At 52.9% G+C, this 25046-nt stretch overlaps 1 protein-coding gene and 1 long non-coding RNA gene across 2 annotated transcripts in view; one reads left to right on the forward strand and one right to left on the reverse strand.

Annotated features, from left to right (window-relative positions):
* Window positions 1-3561: 3561 nt before the first annotated feature.
* Window positions 3562-18137, reverse strand: LOC128115419 (uncharacterized). Its single transcript, XR_008220151.1, has 5 exons — window positions 18023-18137; window positions 15196-15247; window positions 14852-14922; window positions 12276-12412; window positions 3562-3684 (listed from the first exon to the last, which is right to left on the reverse strand). It is a non-coding gene; the product is annotated as an uncharacterized LOC128115419 (long non-coding RNA).
* Window positions 17825-25046, forward strand: part of Kcnk3 (potassium two pore domain channel subfamily K member 3) — a 38408-nt gene continuing 31186 nt past the window's right edge. Inside the window, exon 1 of the mRNA XM_052746068.1 lies at window positions 17825-18251. Within this exon, the coding sequence (XP_052602028.1) occupies window positions 17969-18251 (283 nt within the window). The 5' untranslated portion in view covers window positions 17825-17968. The remainder of the gene's footprint in view (window positions 18252-25046) is intronic.

A 25046-nucleotide genomic window follows, 5' to 3' on the forward strand; every position in this document is an offset into this window, starting at 1 on the left:
CGGGATACCCTGGGGTTTCAAAGATACATAGTGTGACAGGGACTGTTTTTTCAGGAGAGGTAAGAAAGATGTCTAGATTTCTTGACTCCTGGGAGAATCCTGTAAACACACAGCACTGGAAAAAGCACAGACTGGGAGCTAAAGAGAAGAGATGGGTTGAATGTTGGTCTCAGGAGGGCAGTTTGTCTGGAGTTCACTCACTGGACAGCTGGGGCTCTCCAGAGTGTTTGACCTGGAGCTAGGAAGTACAGACTTGGGGTTTGACAGGGGGTCTTCCCTTTAGAATGACCGGGAGACCGTGAGAAAGAGATATAACCGTTGAAGGAGGAAGGTGTGGGAGGCTGAGAGAGTCTGGAGATCCCTATGAATGGGTTCACAGAAGGCCCAACAAGAGTGATCCCTGGGGCTTGTCTTTGCCCTGGCTTGTATGTGACAAAGTCCAGAGCTTTCCTTAAATATATTCCTGGGAAGTGCTCTGAACAACCTAAAGACACAAGGTACCAGCCCCGAAGGGAGCAGGGTTTGGGAGCCTGGTGGCCTGGGGGATTTGTCTTCTTGCTGTTAAGCTGGGTGCCAATTGTCTCTGAGAGTCTCCCTGTGGAAACCTGGCCTCAGAACAGGTGATCCAGTGATATGGGGTGGGAGTCTAGTCAGACAGTTCTCGGGTTAATCAAGAGACTTCCCACATGCATAAGCATGGGGAACTGACTATTATTGCAAAATGGGTCTTGTCAGAATCCCAGGTCAGTCAAACTGACAAGAGATGAGTATTGACATCATGAGTAAAAATATGTCCATCTTGGCCAATGTGTTCAATCCCAATGCAGGGTGTGTATGTGTGTGTGTGTGTGAATGTATGTAGTACACATACAAGTGAATGTGTGAATGTGTACATATGGAGGCCAGAAGATGTCTTTTCCTATCACCCTCTACCTTATTTTTTTGAGATGGGGTCTCTCCATGAATCTGTAACACATTGATTCACCCAGGCTGTTAATGATGTCTCCTAATCCCCTAGCTGCCCCTACACCACCTCTGCTTAGCTCTGGTCCCCAAACAGAGAGAGCCAGGGGTATAAAAGAACTGTGCAGAATCCAAGGGACCCTCCACCCTGGCTGTTGTCAGGCTCAGGGATTTGTCGAGCCCACACCACAGAATGCAGCATGGTCCCTGGAGCATTCGTAGACTCGAAGATATGGAATGTAGGAAAGCTTTTGGGAAAGTACTATACCCTGCCAGACCCGGAGAATCCCAACTAGAAACTTCCCTCAATACCTGTCGGTTAAAGATCCTGGCCTCTCCCAATACCAATGAGGAATCCCCCCAAGAGATTGTAGCTTCATTCCAGCAGGACACTGGGCTGGTAAGGACCCTATATATGGCTGTCCCTGGGTCACAGAAGGTGTTCAGTGCAGACCTGGGACTGGCCTGAGTCTGCCACTGCCTACCCTTTCCATCAACGCTCTCTCCCACACACAGATCGAGCTCTAGAACCTGAGCCTTAGGTCAATTCCCTGAACCCAGACAAGCACTGCAGCCTAGCCCACCCCACAAGAGAAGCCTTGGTGAGGGTCAGGGGGAACTTTAGCTGGGGCAGGAAAGTGCTATATCTAAACACGTCCTGGGGCCTGCGCGTCTGGCTGGCTGTCACCCGGGCCAGGTGGGCCTCTGACACACAGCAGGAATTTTCCATTGGCGCATCCTCTATCTGGTTGGGATCCAACGCATTTTCATATTCCCCACCCCCACTACCTCTTCCTTTTCACTCCAGTTGCCTTGTGGATATACACCCCAGGGCCCAGAGCATGAGGACCTATGGTCCTCAGGGAGGCCTCAGGAGCCCCCATTTTCTACCACCCAAGGACCACCTGCCAGAACCTAAAATACAGAATCTCGGAGTGTAGAGAAGAAGAGGTGCTTTAAAAAAAACCTACAGATAACGAAAGTGAAGTTCAGAGAGAAAAGTAACATGTCCAAAGTCGATCAAACGCAGCTTCGGTTAACTCTGATGCAATTCTACTCTCACAGTGCCCGTTTCCAAGGTTAAGGACTGAGAGACACACAAAAGACAACCAAAGATGCAAGCCAGGGCTGAGCCATCCATGAAAGGAAACGTCCAAGTCACAGAAATCTCCAGAATGGACAACGGAACATTTGGGGACGCATACTTCATGTCATGCTGGGCCGAAAGTGGCAACTCCAATGCTCCTTCTCAAAGGCAAGGCCTGTGGGGGCGGCCCACTCTTCTGAGGCCTGCGCACCCCTCATCACAGTGGAAGGGATGTTTTCTATGCTGGAGCACATGTGCTCGACCCTGTCACTAGAGTACTCCTTGAGTAGTAAGAAGAGCCTTGCCTAGTGTAAAATACAGACAAGGAGGTCAGGCCTTCATATGGGGCTGAGGTGTGAGCCTTGTAGGATCTTTGTGGCCGGGGGTAGCCCCACAGGGGACAGCTGTGAGCAGGCAGCTTGTTTCCAGGGCTGCATTCTTGGTAGTCAGGGCAATGTGTGTGCCTGCAGGACAAGTTCACAAAAAGAATAGCCTCCAAGCTGAATGGCATTCTATGGCCTCCTCCTTCAGTCCCCGGGTACGCTTCCCCATCATAACTAACTCCCTGGAGCTTGGGTGTTCACAAAACTGGACTCCCCGGGAGACTCCAAGCTATGCATGCAGGGAGAGGGCAGGTGGAGAAGGGGGTGACAGGAAGACACGGGGTGCCATTTGGTATGTGCAACCTCCCACTCCCATGAAAACCAGAGCCAAGGCCCCAGCTGCCAGCCAGCGTTTCCTAAAGTAACTTCTATGAAACTAAGTCAGAGTGTTAGAGGAAAAAAGGTTGAGAAAAGGAGAAAAATCAGAGAATATCAACCAACCCTGGTTCCTCAAATACATTGCAAGTTCCCTGTAGATTTCATAAATGGCAGTTCTTGGGAATCTAATTTGTTGAGGGGTTTAGACATTTTTAGCTGTCACACCGGCAGGATGCTATGATACTGGTACCTAGCTAGTAGAGGACCAGAAGCTGTTAACCTCACGATGTGTAGGACAGCCTACAACCCAGAAATACCCAGAACATCAACAGTGCTGAGGTCAAAAAAGCCATGTCCCACAGCACTGTGAGTTCCCAAAGAAGATGTCTAGGGTCCCGGCACGGTGAATATGTGTTCTTTGTGTGTGTACGAGTGTGTGTGGAGGCCAGGGGGACAACCACAAATGTCATTCTTCAGATGCCATCCGTTGTTTTACTTTTAATACATGGGGTCTCTTATTGGCCTAAAGTGCTAAAAAATAAAATAAAATAAAAAAAAGGCTACCTGTGAGCCTCAGGGGTCCAGCTGCTTCTATCTCCCCAGGAGTATGTTCACAAACATGTGCTACTGTGCCTTACGTGGAACTGAGGTTGACCTCAGGTCCTCATTCTTGTAAGGCAAGTACTTTGCCAACTGAGCCATTTCCCCGGTCCTGTTCTTCATCCTCTTGGACCACCCAGCACACGCTCTCATTGCCCACATAGTCGTTTTTTTTTTTTTTTATTGCTATGATAAAACACCACAGCCAAGGCAAATTATAGAAGGAAGAGTTTATTTGGGGTAGACAGTTCCAGAGGGTTAGAGTCCAAGTCAGCAGAGCCGAGGCAGCCGGTAAGGAGGCAGTTGGAGCAGTAGCTGGGAGATCATCTCAACCTGCAAGTAGGAAGCAGAGAGCTCAACTGATATACCATGCACACGGCTTTTGAAACCCGCCCCAGTGACACACCTCTTCCAACCAGGTCACACCTCCTGGTCCCTCCCAAATAGTTCCACCGACTGGGAACCAAATATTCAAGCATAGGAGCCCACGGGAGCCGTTCTCATTCAAACCATGCTTGAAGATGTCTCCTGTTTTTGGAGGCAGAGGTTGCCTTCAGGTACGGGAGCTGAAAATATCAATTCACTGCCCCAGCTTCTCTTGCATGTAGCCGGCAGGTCCATGGCTTCTCTCCACCAATTAGTTGCATTCTCCCAAAAGAATCCAGAAGGGAGTCTGCAGAATGTACTGCCCAGAAGTGGGCATGGTGGTGGTAATGACAACCTATCTTCAGAAATGGTGACAGGAATGGTGGGGATAGGGGCAGCACTGGTACTGGCAGAGCCGGTGGCCCAAAGCTAAAGTGTCTATACCGCAGTGGGGCCTTCCTGGAATCAGTCCTACCGCGTGACATTGAGGGTTGTGGCTAGCTGCTTCCTTTCTGACCTTAGCTTTCTGGTCCTACAGAAAGTTCTTTGAACTATCCACAGTCTTTGGAATAAATCATTTCTGAGCTCAAATTAGGAGAGTTGACTTCTGCAGCTTGCAATCAAAGGCTGAGAGCAGCTGAGTTCCCCCAAATGAATCCGAGCCTGGGCTTCTTTCTTCCACAGAACACCTCAAGAGACTCTGGGTCTCTGAGCATGCTTTGAGGAATGCTGGCCAAAAGGAAAGCCAAGTGGGATTCCCCCTCACCTTTGACCCAACCAGAACCAGCCCCCTTGCAAGGAGTCCCACCTCTACCCCAGCCCCAGAACCGTGGAGGAACTCGGCGCCTGTCTCCTCATCTCCACTGAGGCAAGGCTCCCCCATAATGACCCTCCTCTCCACTGCCACCCAGAGTTGAGAATAACCGCAGCTGGCTGGCTGCAGCCTCCAACCAAAACATAATCAAGGGACGGGAATGATTGGACTTGTCAGATGAAGGTGGGAAGGAGAGCCGAAAACGTGCGTGGAAAATCTGCTGCTTGATTGGGGTGACGCTGCCAGCAAGTCGAAGGAAGGGTTTCAAAAGAAACGAGGCCTTGAGAATCTCTCAGAAGTCAGGAGGGAGCAGAGAGGACTTTCCAGAAAGGCCAGGTGTTTCCTCAACCCAAGAGGAGAGTGACCCTATTTCAAGATCTGGGTCCAGATTTCATGCAAGATGCTGAGCCCCATCCCAGGTATACTTAAAGAGCAATTTCCAGAACTATCCACCCGTTTGCTCATACATACCTGTAGAGCACCTGTCCTTAAGCAGGTGCAGGGGACCCTGGCAGCTTGTCCCCACCTGTGGTCTAGAAAGGAGAGTGGCATCCAGTGCTGGGGACAGAGTGAACCTCTTAGTTGGTGTGGTGTGTCACCATGGGTGTGGGTGGGAGCTGGCTCCCTGATAACATAGAGGGCCTTGGGAGAAGGGACCATCAGAGGACATAGAGTTCTCAGAAAGGTCAAGATGGAAGTACCAGCTAACTACCCCCGTTACAGAGGAGGAAAGCGAACTCCAGAAACAAATCCTGGCTCTTCAGCATCTCGTGCACTGTTCTTTTCCCCTGCTCCAGGTGTGTGTGTGTGTGTGTGTGTGTGTGTGTGTGTGTGTGTGTGTGTGTGTGTGTGTATCTGAGACAAATTCATTCACCTCTACCTCCATCTATAATCCAAGCTGGCTGTGATGTCGGCATGAATTAAGATGTTTATAGAAATGAAAAAAAAAAAAAAGCTTGGGGGAAGAAGTTAATCTCTGTGTGGGGGTGAGGGGGTCTGGTTTCACAAGGTTAATGTCTTGATTTTTATTAATCCCTTTTCTGTTTTATTCAAAGAGGATTTGGTGTTCCTAGTTCCAGCTGGGAGCTTAAGAAACGGAGCAATGATTCTCGGCCTGCTGCCTACCCCTGCAGCTTTACAGCTAGCTCGTTTGCAGACCTGAGCACGGGGATGCCCGGAACCTAGTCTAGGCTCAGGCCAGCTCCATGCCTCAGTTCCCTGCTCTGTCTCAGCTTCTGTCCGGAAGTGTCCCTTTCTGTCTTCTCCCTGCTGTTGGAAAGATAACTGGTCTGACTCAGGAGACAAAGGGCTTAGACCCCGATGGCAAGACAGGGAAATAAGGGAAATCTTTAGGGGGACCTGTCCCGGCAGCTGAGAGAAACCCACAACCTTTTATGGGGACCCTGGGGTGTACAGAGAGAAGAGAGTGTTGTGGGGACTGTGCCAAAGTCCTCAGCCACCCCCATCTACTGTCTGAGTAAGCTACTTTTCCTCTGTGGAGAAGTAAGTCTGCACATTTCCGTCAATCCCATTGGCAAATGCTCAGGTGCCTTGGTGTGGCCATTTGTCTGCCCTAATCAACCATTGGAGGTCAGCTACCTTTTGCAGTCCCACTGCCTCAAACCTACAGGCTCCTTTATCCCCCAAATGCACGGTGATAACCCTGCTATGAAGATGTTGAACTTCACAGGGCACTGGGAGAATCGATGGAGCCCCAATCCATGGTAGTAATCAAAAGACCAGAAATCGTGACTCCAACAAAGACGTGTGCTCTAGCTTCTCCAGACTGCCAAAGTCAACACAGGTCTCGGCTCTAACTGGGTACTCTGGCCATCATGGGAACCCTTTTCTCTGCCATGCAAAGGTTTTTCTTACTAGAAGACAAACAATGAGACCTGAGCTCTATGAAATCCACATGCCGAGATATTAACCCAGCCCTGGCCCCGGTCCTCTCTAGGCCTCTGTTTCTTCATCATTTGTTAGGGAAGCCTTTGGATCAGCTCTGCTTCACCACACACCTCCATTCATCACTCATAATAGAGTCTAAACTTCCCAGCGCTATGAAGCTCCCGCTCAGGCCTTCCACAGCCCACCACCACTCCCAGACAGACCCAAGGAGACCCTCTCCCAACCAGATCTCCTCAGCCTCGGGCTAGCTTCCCTTTTGGGCTATGGGGTTGGATTGGCTTTTTTGCAGCTCTGATCCAAGTAGAGAGCAGAGGCTGGAGTCAGTGGCTTCCTTGTCTTGTTCCCTGTGGAAGGATTCCCCTTTTGGAAGCTGAGGCAGAGGGAGGACTCAGACCACCTTGCAGAACCAAGAACTCATACCGTGAGCTGCTGCCTTCTTGGATCTTCTCTGGAGAAGCAGGGCCATGCACTCTGGACAGGAGGTCTGTTGGCACTTGCCTTACCATGCGTTGATTAACAGACCGAGAGGCACAGGGCATGGTATTAGGAGCAGAGAAGGACCATGGGGCCTGTTGGGTAACTTCCATCTAAGCCTCGGGGCTGAGGCTCAGTCCCTTCCCTGAGGTAGTGGCAGGCCATCATCAGACACCCATGGGCGTCTGGCGGCCGCTTTCTCACTTGTCCCTTCAGATCCAGCCAGTTACAGCGCATTCCTTTGGCTCACATTGTTCCTTAACGACATCACTTTTTCCATCTCCCCTGATGGTGTTGTGCCCTTCTGCCTGAGCGCTGCCTCCCAGCTGACCTCCATCTCCCTGACACGCTGTGGTTTCCGTGGCTCACTGGACCACACCATCTCTGGACAAGCAGAGAGATCTATGCAACTCATGGCCTGGATCTTCCACCCCCACCTCGTGCCTCCCTCCCTCCCCGTGGCAACCTTGGTCCCTATGGGTGGCGTGGTCCCATCCCCTTCAGGTCACCGAGGGCCCTGGATACACCGCTCTTTCTCCAGGCACCAGCTCAAAGCCCCAACAATATCCTTTGGCTTGTGTACAGACACAGAGACCTTCTGAGTCCCTGCCTGGGCTGGGTGCCCGAACGCTGAGCCAGGAGAGCTCTGCTTCCCTTTCTCGTCTCTACTTTCAATGGGTCTAAAGCTCTTCCCTCACAAGCCCCTACGTGAGGTAGAGTCACCAGGCCTTACTCCCATCTCGGACCTGTTTCCCACCTGGAGTTGAGCATCTGTCCATCCATGGTAAATCCAGATGCTAAGTCTCCGGACCTGCCCGGCGCCTTCCATTCAGAGCTCCTCATTCATTCATGTGACAGCATTTTTCTGAGCTCTAGCTGTATGCCAGCCCAGCGTTAACAGCACCTTCTGTTCTGATTCCCCTGTCGTTGCCTGGCTCTGCCCTCAGTCATTTTCTAGTGAGGGAGCATGGCCGAGAAGGAAAAAGCAGGAGCCAGACTCATCAAGGATTGAATCCTGGTTCCCTGTAAGAACTAAGAAGTTGCTCCAGGAAGAGCCTCCATTTCCTCCTTCACAGAGCATGGGGGGGCAGGGGGGTGTCCCATTCCTATATTGTCAGGAGCACTAAGCATATGCCTATATACATGTACCTAGTATCATGTGTTTCTGGTATAAAGACAAGAAAGAGACCCATACATTTAGCAGAATGGCCAACAATATGCATGGCTGAGCAAATAGCCTTCAGAGAGATGGGGTAAGGTGAATGGGGCAAGGTGTGAGATCACTCTGGGGACTAGGCAGAGCCAAAGAAGGCCATGATCTCAATGTGTGACACCCCTGTCAGGTACCTGGCGTGCTCCCCTCTCTGTCCCTCCGGCCTCCAGGTAGCAGTCAGGATTGCTCTAGCCGCACTGGAGGTACCACCCGCCTCCCAGGCCGGCCTTCGTGTCTGTCACCAGTGGAAGCAGATGGGAACAAAGTGGGATCCTCTTCACAGCCACTCTCTTGGAAAGTGCTGAGCAGCTGCTGAGGAGCAGGAAGCCCAAACCTGATTCAGCCTGCCACCTTCTCCCTCTTCTCCCCTCAATCCCACCCAAGAGAACCAGCTTTCCCCAGGCCGGTTCCCCAGCCACGGCTACCTTTCACCACTATCCCCGCTGTAAATGTTCAAGGGCCACTTGTGGCCTCACAAGGACACTGGCTGCTGATAAGCCAGAGAGTTCCTCTCAGAGGACAGACCAAGGCCCTTGTCTAATTGCATGGGCACCAGTCATCTGAGATCACCAAGGCCAGAAGAAACAGGAAGCCAGGTGTCCCCGTGGCCTGCTCTTGCAAGGCCATCCTGCTCCCAAAGCCATAATTATGACCGTCAGGGCAGAGAAAATAATGCAGGAGAGCAGCCCCAGGCCCCAATGCTAACAGCGTCTTCACCATAGACGCACCACAGAGATTGCTTGCCTCCTGTGCCCCACCCCCCAGTCTCTGCCGGTCAGTCCACCTGTTGAGTTTGGGTCACACCAATAACTTGGTACCAGCCCAGAGTCCCAGAGCTTCCATGCCAGAAGGGACAGATGTTTCAAAAACACCCTCCTCATCATCCTGATAACACCTAAATTCTCTCAAAGGGAATTTTTTCCTTAGGGAAAGGAAAGCATTGTGTGAGTCAGTGGACCAATAGTCATTGGCTGCCCAGCATCTCCTCTGCCCCCATCCTGCTTTCCATTCATTTCTAGAACCCTCTCTCACCACGCCTTCATACTTGAACTTGACCCTACTTCCTTGATAAATCTGGGACTCAGATGTCACCAAATTGTGGCTTCAAAAAAAAAAAAAAGTCATAGGTGTTTGGGGGGAAAACTCATTTTCTAAAATTTCTAGATAAAACTATGAATACAAATAGAATATCTATATCTTCTAAATATATAATATTCCATATCTTTTAAAAAATATGATCTGATGGGGTTGGAGAAATGGCTCATTGGTTAAAAGTATGTGCTGCTCCTGTAGAATACCCAGGTTTGGTTCCCAGCACCCACACGGCAGCTCACAACCATTTAAACACCAGTTCAAGGGGACCTAACACTTTCTTCTGCATCAAGCACAGACACATGTGGTGTACATACATACATGTAGACAAACGCTCATACACATAGAATAAAAATAAATAAAATCTTAAAACACAGCCTAAATAACTTGATCTTGAATATGTATTCCCGTGTTTGGATATTTTTAAAAAAGTGTGTGTGGGGGTGTGTGTGTGTGTGTGTGTGTGTGTGTGTGTGTGTGTGCGTGTAGAGGCCAGACGACAACTTTTATTGTCATTCATCTTCACAACACTGTCCATCTTATTTTATTTTATTTTATTGTTTTTGTTTGAGACAGGGTCTGTCACTGGCTTGGACCTCACTGTAGAGACAAGGTCTCTCACTGGCTGGACCTCACTAAACCTCACTAAGTACAGACAGGGTCTGTCACTGGCTTGAATCTCACTAAGTACAGACAGGGTCTGTCACTGGCTTGAATCTCACTAAGTACAGACAGAGTCTGTCACTGGCTGGACCTCACTAAGTACAGACAGGGTCTCTCACTGGCTGGACCTCACCAAGTACAGACAGGGTCTCTCACTGGCTTGAACCTCATTAAGTAGGCTAAATTAGCCGGCCAGTGAAGCCCAAGGATCCATTTGTCTTCACCTTCCCAGCACTAGGATTACAAATGTGCACTGTCCAGTCTGGTTTTTGTTAATGTAGATTGTGGGCTTGAACTCAGGTCCTTACACCTGCAAAGCAAGAGACTGAGCTGTCTCTCTCTAGCTCAGCAAACAGGTTTCTTTTGACTAACTTTAATCTAGAGGAGAATCTAACTGACTAGCGATTCAGGCTTGGAATGGGTCCTCTCTAGTCTGAGACGTGTTCTCTTCAGTGAAGTTCAGCTCCTCCATAGCAGAGCTCAGTCTTCGCTCAGGGGTTTGAGTGGCCCACCACCACCACCACGGTGCTGTTTCCACAGTGCTGGGGCCTCAGGGTAGCCTGAGACTACTTTGGGAGCATCCCTGGCCTCAGAAGATCCTGCCAGGCCTGTTCCCAGGCTGCTTTGGTGTCCCTGCTCACACGTGTGTCTGGCTCACACGGCTGTCCCATTGGGCTGCTGCAAGGGGCTGATTAGGTGTAATTGCTTTGCTGGGAGCGAGCTATCTACTTAATAGAATCAGCTCCCAGTAATTAGCCTGCCACAGGCCCATTTCCTTTGCTGAAGCCCCAGGGCTACTGGGCATATTGCATGTTGGACCTCTGCAGGGGGCAGCATGTGGGGTCGATGTGGGTGGGCTTTAGGGTTGGTTTGGGGGTAGTCAAGAGGACTGAGTCAAGTCACTGAGGAGATTCAGCAGCAAGATGCCCAGAGCAGCCCCTCTGGAGGCTGGGAGCCAGGGAGTTACAACATTCCAGGCTAGAGGGATAAAGTGCCTGACGTAGATAGACTGCTCCAGAAATGTTAGACTGAACCCACTTGAATCATAGAGGGCATCTAGTCTAGCCCCTGAACCCAATACACTCATTTCTTATAGACATACTGTGTGCCAGGCATGAGACTAACTCCAAGAATCTTTCTAAAATGAATCAATTAGACTACAGTTACATGCCCTCTTAACCATGAGGTCACTGCCATGCCCGGCAGTTTTGTGCCTTCCTGGGAGACGTGGAGAACACTCCATCTTACGCTGCTTGCTGGTTGCATCATTCCACAGATCACTGGTCCCTGCTTGGCCCCACAGGACAAAGCTAATCCCCTCCTTGGGTGACAGCTCACATGGCCCCTGTCTCTTTCTCCAGGCTGAACATCCCAAGTTCCCTCACTTGTACCATGAACATCATCCTGGGCGAGGCCCCTCATTAATCTGGTTGACAGGCCTGGAACCTGTTCTTGTCTGTCAATGCTTTGCTTTCGATGCAGTCTGGAGCTCGGCGGCTAGCCCTGTAAAACTCCGGATCCTGCCTGAGCCAGAACATCCGCAGTTTTAGACAGCCCCAGATCCCCTAAATATGACACTTCCAAGAAGGGCTACGGTGCCACTTTATCGTCTTCCATTAAGGAGTTTGTGGGAGTGGAGTCGCCACTTTTGGCCTGTTCCCCTGTCTCAACACACACACACACACACACACACACACACACACACACACACACACACACACACACACACACACACACACACGAACGCCCTGCCGTGCCTGCCCAGCACCACTCAATACACACTGGCTGATTAATCATTGGCGAGTTGCTATTATAATTATTGTGTTTGGTGCTGAGAACAGGCTGCCTCTGCTTCTCAGAAGCCATAAACCTGCAAAGGAGGATTTCAAGATTTGTGAGCTGTTGACGACACGTCCGGCCTTCCTTTTCTTCAGTGGCCGTGTGTTTGTCCGGAAAGATTGGCCATGGCCACTCTAGAGTCTCTCCAAAAGACAATCTGGGAACTTGATTCTTGCAATGAAAATGGCAAGTACAGGGACTTATCTCGTGGCTATAGATAGGGCAGCCAGGGGAACTGGGCATGAGCTCCAGCTCTGGCCCTGTGTGCTCTAAGGCCTGGAGATAGTCAGGGCCCCTTGTCAAGACTGTTTCTTCATAGGTACTAGAGGTCTAAGGATTTCTCTGGTTTTAATTATGTAATTTAATGACAGAAAAGAGGAGGGTGGAGTGGAACATGTGAAGGCTTGGAAGACAGAGGATGGGGAGGAGACCAAGATGGAAGCTGAAACAGTAAGGTTCACAAGGTCCTGCACACACAGACATGCACACATAGCACGCTCATCGCCCACCAGAAGACAGGCTGGAGAAAAGTTCCTGGCTTTCCCTGGGTCTTACCTGTTGGTCTGTAAGAGATCTCAGTCGTGGGCTGAGTCCACCCTCTGTCCCTGCTTCCAGTGTGAGGGTGCAGAGGTTCCAAAGAAGAGAGGAGAAAAGAGAGACTAAGAAGGAGGCTACGGAGAAAATAGGGAGGCCTGGAGACGACATCGAAATCAGAAAGTGAGTAATAGCAACGCTGAGGAGGAAGTGGGCAATCTCCCACACTGCCTGGGAGAAGAAAAACCAAGATAGCCTGCTGAGGACAAGCAGCAGGATTTAGGAACGCATGGGGTTGGGGGGGGAGTGTTGTAGATACACTGTGGCCACTTCTGGGTATGGGTCCTAGCCACAGCTCCCAGCACATCCTCAGCACCCATGGATGAGGATGCTCACGGCGAGTAGCATTTACAGCCAGAGAAAGGAAGGCTGTCTGGCGGGGTGGGGGGGGGGGGGGGGGGGGGGGGGGGGGGTGGTGGAGAGTGTGGGGGGAGGGGGAGAGTGTGGGGGAAGGGGGATGTACAACCGGACATGGGACAGGCCGTTTAGGGTGAGGATTTTATGTTTATGTAAATGGTAGTCAGGAGCCAACCAGAGCTCCCCGGCGGTGTTTCTGAGACCAGTTGGTCCTTACTCTTGTTAGGAGCTAGGATTTTGCACCCTTTGAGTCCGAGCCCTCATTTGTCCCAGATCGAAACAGCCTTCCTTCCTGGGCCACACAGCCCAACTAGAGCAGGACTAAGAGGACCAGGTGTCCAGCTTCCCAGCCCAGCTCTCCCCCAACAGCCCACAGAGCCTGGCTTTCCTAACAGTTGCCTTTTGTGTTTGACTTGGGCTTGAGATGTTAAACAAACAGCAGCTCTTGACAAACGCAAGCCGTTGCTGTGGGGCCAGTTATGCTCGGGAAAGCCGAGCTAATCCCCAACTTGACTGCCTCCGGAGATACACCAAGAAACCCCTCCGTCACACCCGCAACCTGCTGTCCAGGGCTATGGCTTCCGTGCAGCGGCCTGTAGTAGCGGCGCACGGCCCCTGTTTTTCCGTCTTGATCCTGAGCCCTGGTCCAAGACTACTCAGGCCTTCCCTGGCTGATACTGAGAGAGCTCTGGACCCCTTTCCCCTGCCTCTGCTGGCTTCTCTGAAGCCCCACGCCACACCAACCCACCCAGGTGGCTGGAGCCAGCAGGAAGGGCTCAAGGAAGGTTTTGAAATGATGTTCTCTGTCTTGACTATTGTGCTAAAGCTAAAAGTGAGGTTAAAAAAAAAAAGAAAAAAGAAAAAAGGCTTGTCTCTGTCCTGTGGGAACTTACAGTCTATTCTAGACAGATGGACCAGAACTTGCCCAACTTCCCCAAGGCTCTCTGCTAGCTCATAACTGATATGTCAGGCCTTGAACCAGGTTTGTCTGACTCCAGGTCAACTTCTCTACTCCCTCACTGGCCCTGCCCTAGCCTGCCCTAGTCCTTCAACCAAACTGTCCATGCAGCAGGGATCAGAAGTAACAGAATGGAGCATCTCTGTGCCTCCATTCCTCAAGCTCACACACTTGGTTACTGTAAAATGAACAAGAGCATCATCAGGATATGGCTGATGCTTTTATTTCTCAGAAATAGACACCGGGGCAGAGAGGCCACAAAACTTCCCCCAGTTCACCCAGCTACATCGGCACCAAAGCCCAAGCCTCTGGACCATCAGTTCGATACCCTCATGCTGCACAACATGCTTCCTTAGCCCTTGGAGACACTTGACTCCTCCTTTCTCCTCCCTGGTAGCACTTGCTCTGGTTTGAGAAGTATATTGTCTGTAGGCATGGAAAGCAGGAGGCCGAGGTTTTTCTGCCCCAGACTCAACTGTCTGAGTCCCTTTATCACTCAACTAGGTTGCAAATCCAGCAGAACCAGGACCACTCCTGGCCTTGGCTTGTGTCCCAAGGACCTAAGGAAATGTGTAGTGTGACTTTGATATGCAAAGCATTATGGGAAGAATAGTATTGTAAAAGGATCTCTACCCAAGAAAAGAGACCAAGCCAGAGGGGTAGTCCTAAGAGCAAATAATCTACTTGGCAAGAAGAATTGAAGCTCAGATGTCCATAGAGGCATGGGGGGGGTGGAAACTGGGAAGTGTTTCCTGGAGACAGTAGCCTTTGAGTTGGATCTTGAAGCCTGAGTTGGCTGGCAGAAGGTGGGAGAGGCAAGGAGGTACCAGCATCCCAACTGATGGGAGCCCTGGAGCCCTTGGAGTCTCATGAAACATGAGAGATCACAGATGTGCCCAGGACTTATGGATGGATGGACGGAGTGGTGTGTTACACTGGAAATGACTGTGTCTAGTGTTTAGTGTACAGTAAAGCATGGCAGCTAGTGATAAATTCCAAACAATTTACCCTAACCTTGTTGCTGCATCTTTCCCCACAAACTAATCTTCAAAGAAGTGGCTATTCCCTTTTTGCCTAGTTCTCAAGAGGACTGGCATAAACAGATGCAATCAGGCCAGGAAGGTCATGGGATGTTATAAGTGAAAGGCATGTTGATGTTTTCTGGTCCAAGCCCTCTACTTAGGGATGTGGGACTCAAGGAGCAGGCAAGGGAGTGACTGACCTCCAAAGCTACAGCAAACACGGACAAAGAGACAGGCTGACTTTGGGCAGGCACGGACAGGTCCAAGGGTCCTGTACAGAAGGAACCAAGGAATGCTGTTAAGTCTTTGATCCAGCCCAACCCAGGTCACCAGGAAGAAAATGGATGAGATCATGCCCGCAGTCCCAGAGGCCGATCAAAATCCTTGACTGTGCCAGCATGCTCCTCCATTGCCACCCTCCCACCACAGGGGACAGGATGGATGGACAGGATGGACAGGACAGCTGTCCTCCGGAACTCAGAACATGCAATGATGCTCTGGTTCCATCTACAATGGATGTTGCATAAGCGCCCATCATACTCACTCTAAGATCTTCATTATTCTTCTCATTACTGTCCAGGCCTCAGTTTCCTAATCTGTAACACAGGAAGGCTGAGCGAGATGGTCTCTAAGAGTCCTTCTAGTTCTTAAGAGCTTCGAGAACAAGTTCCATCAAAATTAATAATAAATGTTCTGCCCCAAAGACAGCTTTTTCCCCGTTCCTAAAGCTCTTTCACTTAATAATATCGCCTTTCATTTGTATGGCAGTCTGGGGTTGGCAGCCAGAAGTGGGAAAACCCTGACAGCATCCCCCCTGAAGCCCGGCTCTAGGGAATCCACTTGCGCATTCACACAGACCGTGGCACAACTGGCTTCTGGGCTGATTTTGACCAGGAACCAGCACATCAGAAGCACACTGAGCCCAACTTGTACCCCACCCACAGGAAGCTCAGAAGGGCATGACTCTTCTTCCTGCAGCCAAAGAATGCCAGGGACAGAAATACCCACAGGCTGCGTCCCAGGCCGAGGGAAAACAGTTTGTTTCTTCAAAAAGTTGAAGACCTGCCTTTGTGGGGAGAGGAGACACGGGTGCCGTGAATTCAGGGTCCTCTCATCAGGCTGTGGTCCAGACACCCGAGTCTTAAGAGAGTAAAGGTCACCAGAGAGTCTCATGTCCTTCTTCACACACATATGGCTTCCTTTGGCTCCTTGAAGCCAGCTGCTCAGGAGACTAATGCATAATGATCAAACCCATTTTAGAGAAGGGAAAAGAAATGAGGCTCAAGGTGAAGAGCACGGTCTTGAGACGCAAATAGGCAGAAGTCTCCTCTCAGCTCAGGGACCCTAGGTGATTATATCTCCTTCAGCCTCAGTTTCTCCACCTATAAAATAGTCCTCAGTATGAACAGACTTACCTGTGAGGACCGAGGTCAAGGTTAAGCTTGTGAGTGTGGGGTACCCCGAAGGATACAAGGATGCGTCCTGGTGGAGTGAATGGGCTGGTAGCTCTTCTGAGGTGCTTTCGGATACAGAGTGGTGTCTGGCAGTGACATCCCAGCCCAGAATGTGGCAGATGGTGCCCTCCCTTGCTTGCTGCCTCCCGAACCACGGGGTTTGGGCCTCTTCCACGGCTCTCTATGTGGCCTACACCAGGGTCCCGTGAAGGGCTGTTTGACCCTCCTTGGCACTGGGATTTACATTCCAAACATTGTGCTCTCTCAGCCCATCCACGTCCGGAGCTGTTTGGAGCTGAGTAAGGCCCCGGGGATCATCTGCCATGACAACTCACAGAAGAGATAAGGACACAAGGCTCTGAGAGGAGCTCTAACACTTTGCCTGAGTTCCCACTGCCCGCCGGGTTCCCCTCTTCATCGCCACAGCCCCCGCCCCATGTTGACAAATGAAGAAACTGAGGCAGGGAGACTCCTGTTTCAGTTTCTCCCGTCTGTCTGTCAGTTAGTCATTAGGTCTGGACTCCTCCTACCCCCACCCCGGATTCCAGCTAGATCCCCACCCATTCCTGGTCTGTGCCTCAAGGTGGTCTCCTGTGATTTCTATGCAGCCCAAGTCCTGCTTGTCACGCTGGTGCGGGACAAGGGCCATCGATAGAAAGATGTGGCAGGTGGCCTCAGCTACCAGCCTTGGCTTTCTCAGCCGGTCACCAGTGCCTGGTGCTAACCTGGGAAGGAACCCTGTGTCAGGAGAGAAGGCTTTCCCTGGAGTATTGGCTCACAATGTACCCGGTGGGGGCCGGGGAGGGGCGGGGGGGACGACAGCAAATCCCTGCCAGTTTCTAAGATAAGCCAGGGGCTGGAGGACAGGCAAGGAAGTGTGCCCTGGGTGGGGAGGGGGTTGACTGAGCCCAGTCACCAACTCTCCGAGTGTGTCCCATATATCACTTCACCTCCTGTGCCTCAGTTTCCCCATCCGTGTGCTAAGGAGTGGGCCATCAGAGCCCAAGGTCCCCCCCCCATTCCTCAGCACTGTGACTACAGCCAAGGGTAGATAGAGAAGGGGGATTTCTCTGTCTTGCTCTTCTCACTCCCGTGGCTGCCCCTTTTCAGGACATTTGTGTCTTCTCCAGCTCTCCAAGTTTCCCTGGCTCAGTCTGTCCCTCTCTTTGCATCTTTTGCACCACATTTTTCTGCCAGATCCCCCTTTTCCTGGGTCTGTGTGGACCTCTGGCTTGTCTCCTCCATCACACACACACACACACACACACACACACACACACACACACACACACACACACAGCCCCCCCCCCCCCCAGTTCTCTCCCTTCCCTGTAGTTATCTGTTTCCCTGCCTAGTTTTCTCTGGGGCTGGCGGGCTGGATCTCTGTCTCCCTCTCTCTCTCTCTCTCTCGCTCCCTCTCCCATCTTGTTCCCCCCCCCCTCCGCTCTCGCTCTCCCTCCCTCTCTCTCTCTCTCTCTCTCTCTCTCTCCCGCCTCTGTCCTGCCCGGGTTCTCCCGCTCGCTCCCCCTTCCCTCCCCGCCCTCGGCGCGGCTCCCCAGTCCTTATTTGGCTGGGCGGGAGGGCAGGCGGGAGGTGGCGGCCGGCGGCCGGGGGGCGGGCGCGGGGGCGGGCGGAGGAGGGCGGTGGGTGGTGCTGAAGGGACAGCTCCGCGGCGGCCGGCAGCGGCGGCGGCGGCGGCGGCGGCGGCGGCAGCGGCCCCGGGGTGCGGAGCTGGTACCCGGCGTGGAGATCCGCGAGCGCAGCCATGCCCCAGGCCGCCTCCGGGGCAGCAGCAGCGGCGGCGGCCGGGGCCGGGGCGCGGGCCGGAGACGCCGGAGGGCCGGCGACACCCGGGGAGGGACGATGAAGCGGCAGAATGTGCGCACGTTGGCGCTCATCGTGTGCACCTTCACCTACCTGCTGGTGGGCGCCGCCGTGTTCGACGCGCTGGAGTCGGAGCCGGAGATGATCGAGCGGCAGCGGCTGGAGCTGCGGCAGCTGGAGCTGCGGGCGCGCTACAACCTCAGCGAGGGCGGCTACGAGGAGCTGGAGCGCGTCGTGCTGCGCCTCAAGCCGCACAAGGCCGGCGTGCAGTGGCGCTTCGCCGGCTCCTTCTACTTCGCCATCACCGTCATCACCACCATCGGTAACTACACTCGCCGCGCCGGAGGGGACGGGGGCGGGGACCTGGGATGCTGGGGAGCCGCCCGCCGCTGAGGGGGTCCCTGCGGAGCTGGGCGGGCCGCGGAACCCGCGCGCTCCCAGCGGCCGGGGCTCAGCCCCGCGTGTCTGCTCTGCGGGCGGAGGTGGGGGGGGGGACCCCTGACTCCCGATCTGTCTCCAGCCCGGGCCAGCCCTAACTTGGCCTTGGCCGGGTTGTGCGAGGACCCCAGGGGACTCAAGTGTGTGAGAGGGACAGGAGCAGCCCGGCTAAGGCTCGGGAGGAGGGGTGTGGCCGGGCTAGGCCCTGGGGCTGGGTGCCCCGGAGTGAGCAGCCCGGGAGCGTGCCACTCCTCCGTGTCCCTGACGCTGGGCTTGGGCACCCGGGTGTCCACACCTGCTGGGCTGTGGGGAGGCCCGTACATGCCGGAACGCTGCACTCCGCGACACACGGGCCACTCTCTAACTGCGACTGAGTGCTGCTGGGGAGGGGGGGTGGGGTGCGTGTGTCCGCGTGGGTGTGGGTGTGGGTGTGTGAGTGTGTGTCCATCTCCATGAGTTTGGGCTGCACCAGACAGGGCCTGTAATTCTCTGAGGGCAGCAGAGCAGGGGCTGGCAGCCAGATTCGGTCCTGTTAGCCTTCTTTCCCAGTGTCCCAGCAAAACAGTCACCTCACAGGAATGGCTCCACTTCTTTTCCAAGGCCAGGGCAGATCACTCTGTAGGAGGCCACACGCACACCCAGATCCTCTGAGAACATGGCACACAGGTACAGAGAGAGAGAGAGAGAGAGAGAGAGAGAGAGAGAGAGAGAGAGAGGACACAAACAGATGTCCGGCAGGAAAGGCATCTCCAGCCAGGCCCTTCACCAAGCTGTTGAAGTGTCAGTGTCCAGCCAGGATCACACACCTTAACCATTCCCAGGACCCTGGGATTGCAACCCAGCTCCATCACTAATCATGACCGACCTTGGGCAAGTCCCTTCTCCTGCCTGGATCTTGGGCTCATGTCCCAACATGTAGAGGTTGGCCAAAATGATGTCAAGGGCTCTTCCCAGCCCTGACGTGCTTGGACTCTGAGATTGGGAACCCACCTTCCCCCAAAGCCATTGGGATGCCTCCAGGAGCTGTTTCCTCCATCTTCCCCACTCCTTCTCATCCTGACCCCCACCCCCTGCCTTGGCTGAACTCCCAGGGGCTCATTGCCATTTGGCAAAGCCCATAAGAAGATGGCAGTGTTTTCCTGGGAGTCAACAGGAGTGGAAGCAGGTTAAAGGCAGAGCTGGACACTGTCTACCCACTGCAGAATGCCGTTCTGGGGCTCTGTTGCTCTCCAGCAGTGGGAAAAGGAACACCCAGACACTACCCAAAGAGAAGGTTTGCTCTAGGACCCCCTTCCCTCCACATCTCACTGCCGCTTGCCCGGAGTTTCACAGTAGGTTAGCTGTCTGTAAATCAGTGTGGCCTGTGTACACCTCTCTCCCTCTTCCCACACGAGTTCCCCAATTAGTACAACTTTCCTCCTGCTTCACGGAAACCTCCCAGCTGACCTTCTTGCTTCCAGCCTCATCGCCACAGCAAATAGCATCCCTGGGACAAATGCTTCCAGAGAAAAACTAAAACAAAACTCCCAAAGCACAGCTGTCCTAGCCTGCTTCACCAAAGCCCACCTGGCTCCCCACTGCCCCGTGCTCCTTACCCCACCTCCACCTCCATGCCTAACTTTACTTCTTACTTGTTAGTTGGATGATTTCTCTCCATAGCCTCCAAATCATCCCTCAGAGAATACTTAACATGTTTCTAGCCAACAGCATGTTTCTTCTGCCTTCCCTTTGCTCTCTAGGTCCAGTTTAACACCACCCTCCCCCCGCCACCACACCCCCCCCCCAAGCACCCGTGCTAAGCCTTACAGGGCCACTGTCCTTGAGGACTGCAGCAGGATTTATTGGCAAGATGACCTAGGCGACCCAGTATGGGCTCTTTTAAATGCTTATTTACATCCTAAGGAGTGTGTTTGTCTTTTGACCACACACAGTCTTGTTACTGTCCATGAAGGCAAAGCCCATCTCTGTGGATTTTGAGAGCTAGCAAGGTGCCCCACAGCCATGGGCACTGGAGAACGCTATTGATGGGTTTAACGTGTGCAGACATGACAGGTGGTACCCTTCCCTCCAACCCTGCTGTTGCTTTTCAAATTGCCTGTGGTTCTTACCTAGAGAGACGCTAGAAGCTGGGGCGAGCAGCCGAACACGGCTGATATTTATACAGGGCTGGTCAAAAAGCAAGTCACCACCCTAGACGGGCAGTGCCTACTCCCTACCCCACCCAATCATACCTGGCTCCTTTTTTGCCTCTCACTTTGCCTCTGCCACCTAGCTGGAAGCTGTCCTTGGGGTAGTGATGGGATGCCTGGAAGGGCTGTGTGTGAGAATGTTGTTAGCCTGTTCCCGACCCATCTGCCTGCTTGGGAACATCTTGTGGCCAATCCCACTGGCTAAGTTTGGTTAAATGACGGAGCCTCCCATTCAGTCGGCAACTAGTGACCGCAACGGTGTTATCGCTTGGTTGGATCTCAGCCCTCACAACTCAGTGTGGGATTATTAGCTCTGTTACTCCAAGCAGTGGGTACAGGTCAGGGAAGGGAAGGGATCTCCTGCCCAGAGCCACCAGGCTGACGGGCAGCAGATTCAGAAGGGAAAGCTGGCGCTTCTGACTCCACACCCACCCCGGGGGCTGTGTCCCTGCTGGCCTCTTGGCCGCTTCCTTTGCCTCCATATGTTATGAAGCCCAGGGCCAGCCTGGCAGAGCTACCAGGTGCCCAGTGATGCCAACTTGCAGAATGCTCACGAGTAGCCCTGATTGGTTGGCGGTCAGCAGGGTCCGACTTAGTCATTCACCTGGTTAGTCACCTTGTTCATTCCCACCCCCTCATCCCTGGCCTCACTGCTAGGAAACCCTTCCTTCCCTGCTCCTCAAGTTCACCAGACACAAATGGAAACTCTTTCCTTGGGAAACCTCGCCCTCCCTAGATGTTGAGTCATCAAACTCCTCCAGGCCCCAGCCCCCTCTATTCATAGCCTAAAGCTGTCAGAGGAGGAAGGGGCCTGGGGATCAGCTGGTGCCATCACCTCCTCCTACAGAGAAGGCACGGGGCGGGGGGGGGGCGCGGGGGGGAGACAGGAGTCACATAGAGGGGGGACAAAATCTGACTTGCAGGCCCCCCCCCTTGCCTCTTTACCTGTTATTACTTGTTTAGTTCTATTTATTTGTTTGTTTTGTGATGCTGGGGATGGAACTCAGGAACTCCAGTGTGCTAGGCAAGCGCTCTACCAACTGAGTGCCCATCATGCTATTTTTATTGCCACAGTAGCCACAATAGTAAGGGCAGCCTCCCTTTATGATCTCCGCTCTGGCAGGCTCTATCCGGACACTTCATTTGTATCCCCTTGTTAAGCTCCACCAGTCCTCCAACGCTGACCTTATTACCCCCACTTTCCAGCTAAGCACTGGAAGGCTTTAAGTCAGCCACTCACCCACGGCCTCGGAGCTTCAGAGTAAAGCACCTGTGCAGCCTCAACTGACCTATCCGCCTCTCACTGGCAGGTCCTTTCTCCACCTCAAACCCAGCCCAGACCCTTGGGTTACAAGGCACCGAGATAGCCAAGCTGGTTCATCCCTAGCCCGGCGTCCCGGAAGAAGGGAGTCTCTTGTAGCCAGCCTGTTGTTCGCGCATCGCCTAATGGCCCAAAACAGATAGATCTGTGCCTGGCACCTGGTTGTCCCCGAGGCTGTGTGGGACTCACAGGTGCTGGTTCTCTCACAGCAAGCCTGGGAATCTTTCAGGCTCTAAGGCAACGAGAGACCAGGTGATAGATCTGTTGATGGAGCCCAGGCAGGAAGCCTGGGCTGCTGCTGCTCTCTGGCTCCTCGCCCGCCCGACCTCCCGCTGAGCACAGCCTCCTGTGGCTGGCTAGGCAGCACGGTGTGACCCGGGGACTGAATTCAAGCAGGTGGCCCAAGAGAAAGATATAAAAGCGGTGCCTTTTTATATCTTTCCCAGAAGTGGCCTGCCACTTCCCAAATCACAGAGCCCTATAATAAGAGAATGAGAGGTGATGTTAGGGAACACCCAACCACTCAGAGAGGTCAATAACTTGCCCAAGGCTACACGGCAAGTTGAGCGCTTGATGAAACCCATGATCGGCCGTGATCTTCACACTGTGCATCCCCCAGCGTCACCCCGCTCTTTGCCTACAGGCAGGCCCCTCTACCTTGACTCCCCAAGCCTAACTTGGAAACCAGAGCCCTCGACTTCATTTCGACCCACCTTCTATCCCCTCCCGTGTCCTGCCCAAGCTATTAAATCTCTCAGATCTCATTCTGTCAGTTATAAAATGAGAATGAAATTATCAGCAGGAAATAATACTTTCATGCAAAGGACGCGCCTGGTAGATTCGATATTTAATGGTGTCTGTAATGTTTACTATCAATAATGTTACCGTCCATGGAGTGTGCCTTCCCCCATGGAGGGGCTCACTCTGTCTCTTCAGGGTTACGGTGGCAGAGCTACCTTCTTAAGGAATAGGGCCAGTGAGGTGAGGGGGAGTGAGGGAGGAGTGGGGGGGGGGCGTAGGGGGCAAGATCAGGAAGCTACCACATCCCTTTGTCTTACCCTCCCAAGATCCTACCCCAGGGTCCCCTTTTCCTTCTTCATGCCTGGAGCCCACCTGACTTGCAGGTTCAAGGGCTGTGCTACCTCTTCGGAGCAGGCAGACCCTCAGAAAATTTAGAGTGCTAGGAGAATTTGCTATGTCTCGGAGCAAGGCAGGAAAAAAAAAAATCTAGTTCCACCCAGTTCAGCTACTGGTCCTCTCTGGCCCTCAGTTTCCTTACCTAGAAGTGGGTAGATCTGGCCAGAGGTCCTCCCGCTTGCCCATCCAGTTCCCACGCATTCCAGTGGGGAGCTGGAGGTGTCGGAGCGAGCCAGAGGCGAGAACAGGACAGAAATAGTCAGACACACGACTGGCCGCAGTGAGGAGAGGACAAACACAATAAGTATTTTCCAAGGCAAACACAAACAAGCACAGATGACTATAACGAGCGTCCCCGCCATAAACAGCTTTCAGCTGGCAGTGCCAACCGTGGGTCTGCGAGTCGATTTTATAATAATTTTTAAAAACCGAAAATGATTTCCCCGTAGCCAACCAGCAGCCAGGGGGAGAGAGCAAACTCTAACCGAGGCCATGGTCTTGCCAGTGTAGGCCAACCTCTGCTGGGACTACCAGGGTGGACCCGGCGCCTCTTCCGCCCTGTATCCAGGCCCGCGGGCTCAGGAAATTGACATGTGTCTGCAGCAGACCAGGCAGGCACTTCCTGCGTGCTGTACACCACCACTGTTCCCACACTGCCCCGCTCAGAGAGGTTTGGAAATCTGCCTAAGACACTACAGAAATAAATGTCAGCCCCAGGACTCACCCCCCACCCCTCCCCGCCTCCCAGGCCTGTATGTGTGTGGGCATCTTTTCCGAGAGCCGTTCTTCCCGTGGAGTCTCTGCGGTTTCTTCTGTGTGACCCTATGTATGATAGAGAATGGGTGCCAGGGTGGATGCAGGACTATGGCACAGAGCAGTTTGCCCAGAGAAGAATGAGCTCAAACCTCTCTTGTGTTGTGTCCACAGGACTTGAGAAGGGGCTTGCTAAAGGTCACGCAGAGCTGGGCTTGGAGCCCTATTTTCTGACCCCTCTGATAGCCTCTGGTCCCTCCGAGAGCCACGTGACAAATGCCTGTTGTGGTAGCACGGAGAGCTGTTTGAGCACCCAGCTGCCGCCGCCGCCGCCGCCGCTGCCTCCTCCCAGGCCACGCATGCTCTCTGGCCGTTCAGAAACTGCCTGTGCTTGGACAGCTGCCAGGGGTCTCCGGGGACCTGCCCCTCACCTGGAGCTGCCCAGGCCCTGGCAACTGCCACAAGCCAATTCTTCACTTCCTCGTTGGCCAGTGTGCCTTAGCCATGGCTGAGAGCAGGGCAACGCCTCCGGGTCTGGTGGCCTCTTTGTAGCGGAGCCAAGCCAAAGCTGGCCTTCTATTCTCACTCTTTACAAAAGGATTGCTTGCTGTTGTTTGTTTGTTTGTTCGTTCGACACAGGGTCTCACTATGTAGCTTTGGCTGTCCTGGAACTCACTGTGTAGACCAGGCTGCTGCCCTCAAACTCACAGATAGTAAAGGAGTACACCACTACCCCTGGCACAAAAGGGGTTTCTCACCACTCCTGTACCCAATTCAGTTTCTTCTAGTGACACAGCAAAGCCCCTTAAAAAGGGAATGGAAAGTAGGAACATGGCCTTGGTGCCCAGAACAAGAGATCTGTCTCTGTGTGTGTGTCTCTGTCTCTATGCCCCCCCCACCACCACCACCACTTTCTCTTCTGCTCACAGAGGAGCAGATGTCTCCCTAAGGATTTAGTGATTGCCTAGATTCCCATCTCCATTGAGTCAGGCTTCACCTAGGGCTTCCCTAACTCGATGCTTCTCCCGTGAAGGGCGGGCCCCGGGTGCCCTGATTTAAATGTGGATTCCGAGTCAGTAGCTGTGAAACACAGCCTGAGAGTCTGCATTTAAAACAGGCCCCAAGGGACACCAATGCTAGAGATCTATGAGCCACACTGCTTAAAATTCAATTAATCGTAAGTCATACAAAGATTCCAAAAATACACACCGACATGGAATGACACCCTTCAGTCTCAAGGTTTTGAATACAACACATTTCCGAAATCATGAGGAAGGTC

Source organism: Peromyscus californicus, unplaced genomic scaffold, assembly GCF_007827085.1.
Source record: "Peromyscus californicus insignis strain IS unplaced genomic scaffold, ASM782708v3 Scaffold_1__1_contigs__length_55948999, whole genome shotgun sequence".
Taxonomy (NCBI): domain Eukaryota; kingdom Metazoa; phylum Chordata; class Mammalia; order Rodentia; family Cricetidae; genus Peromyscus; species Peromyscus californicus.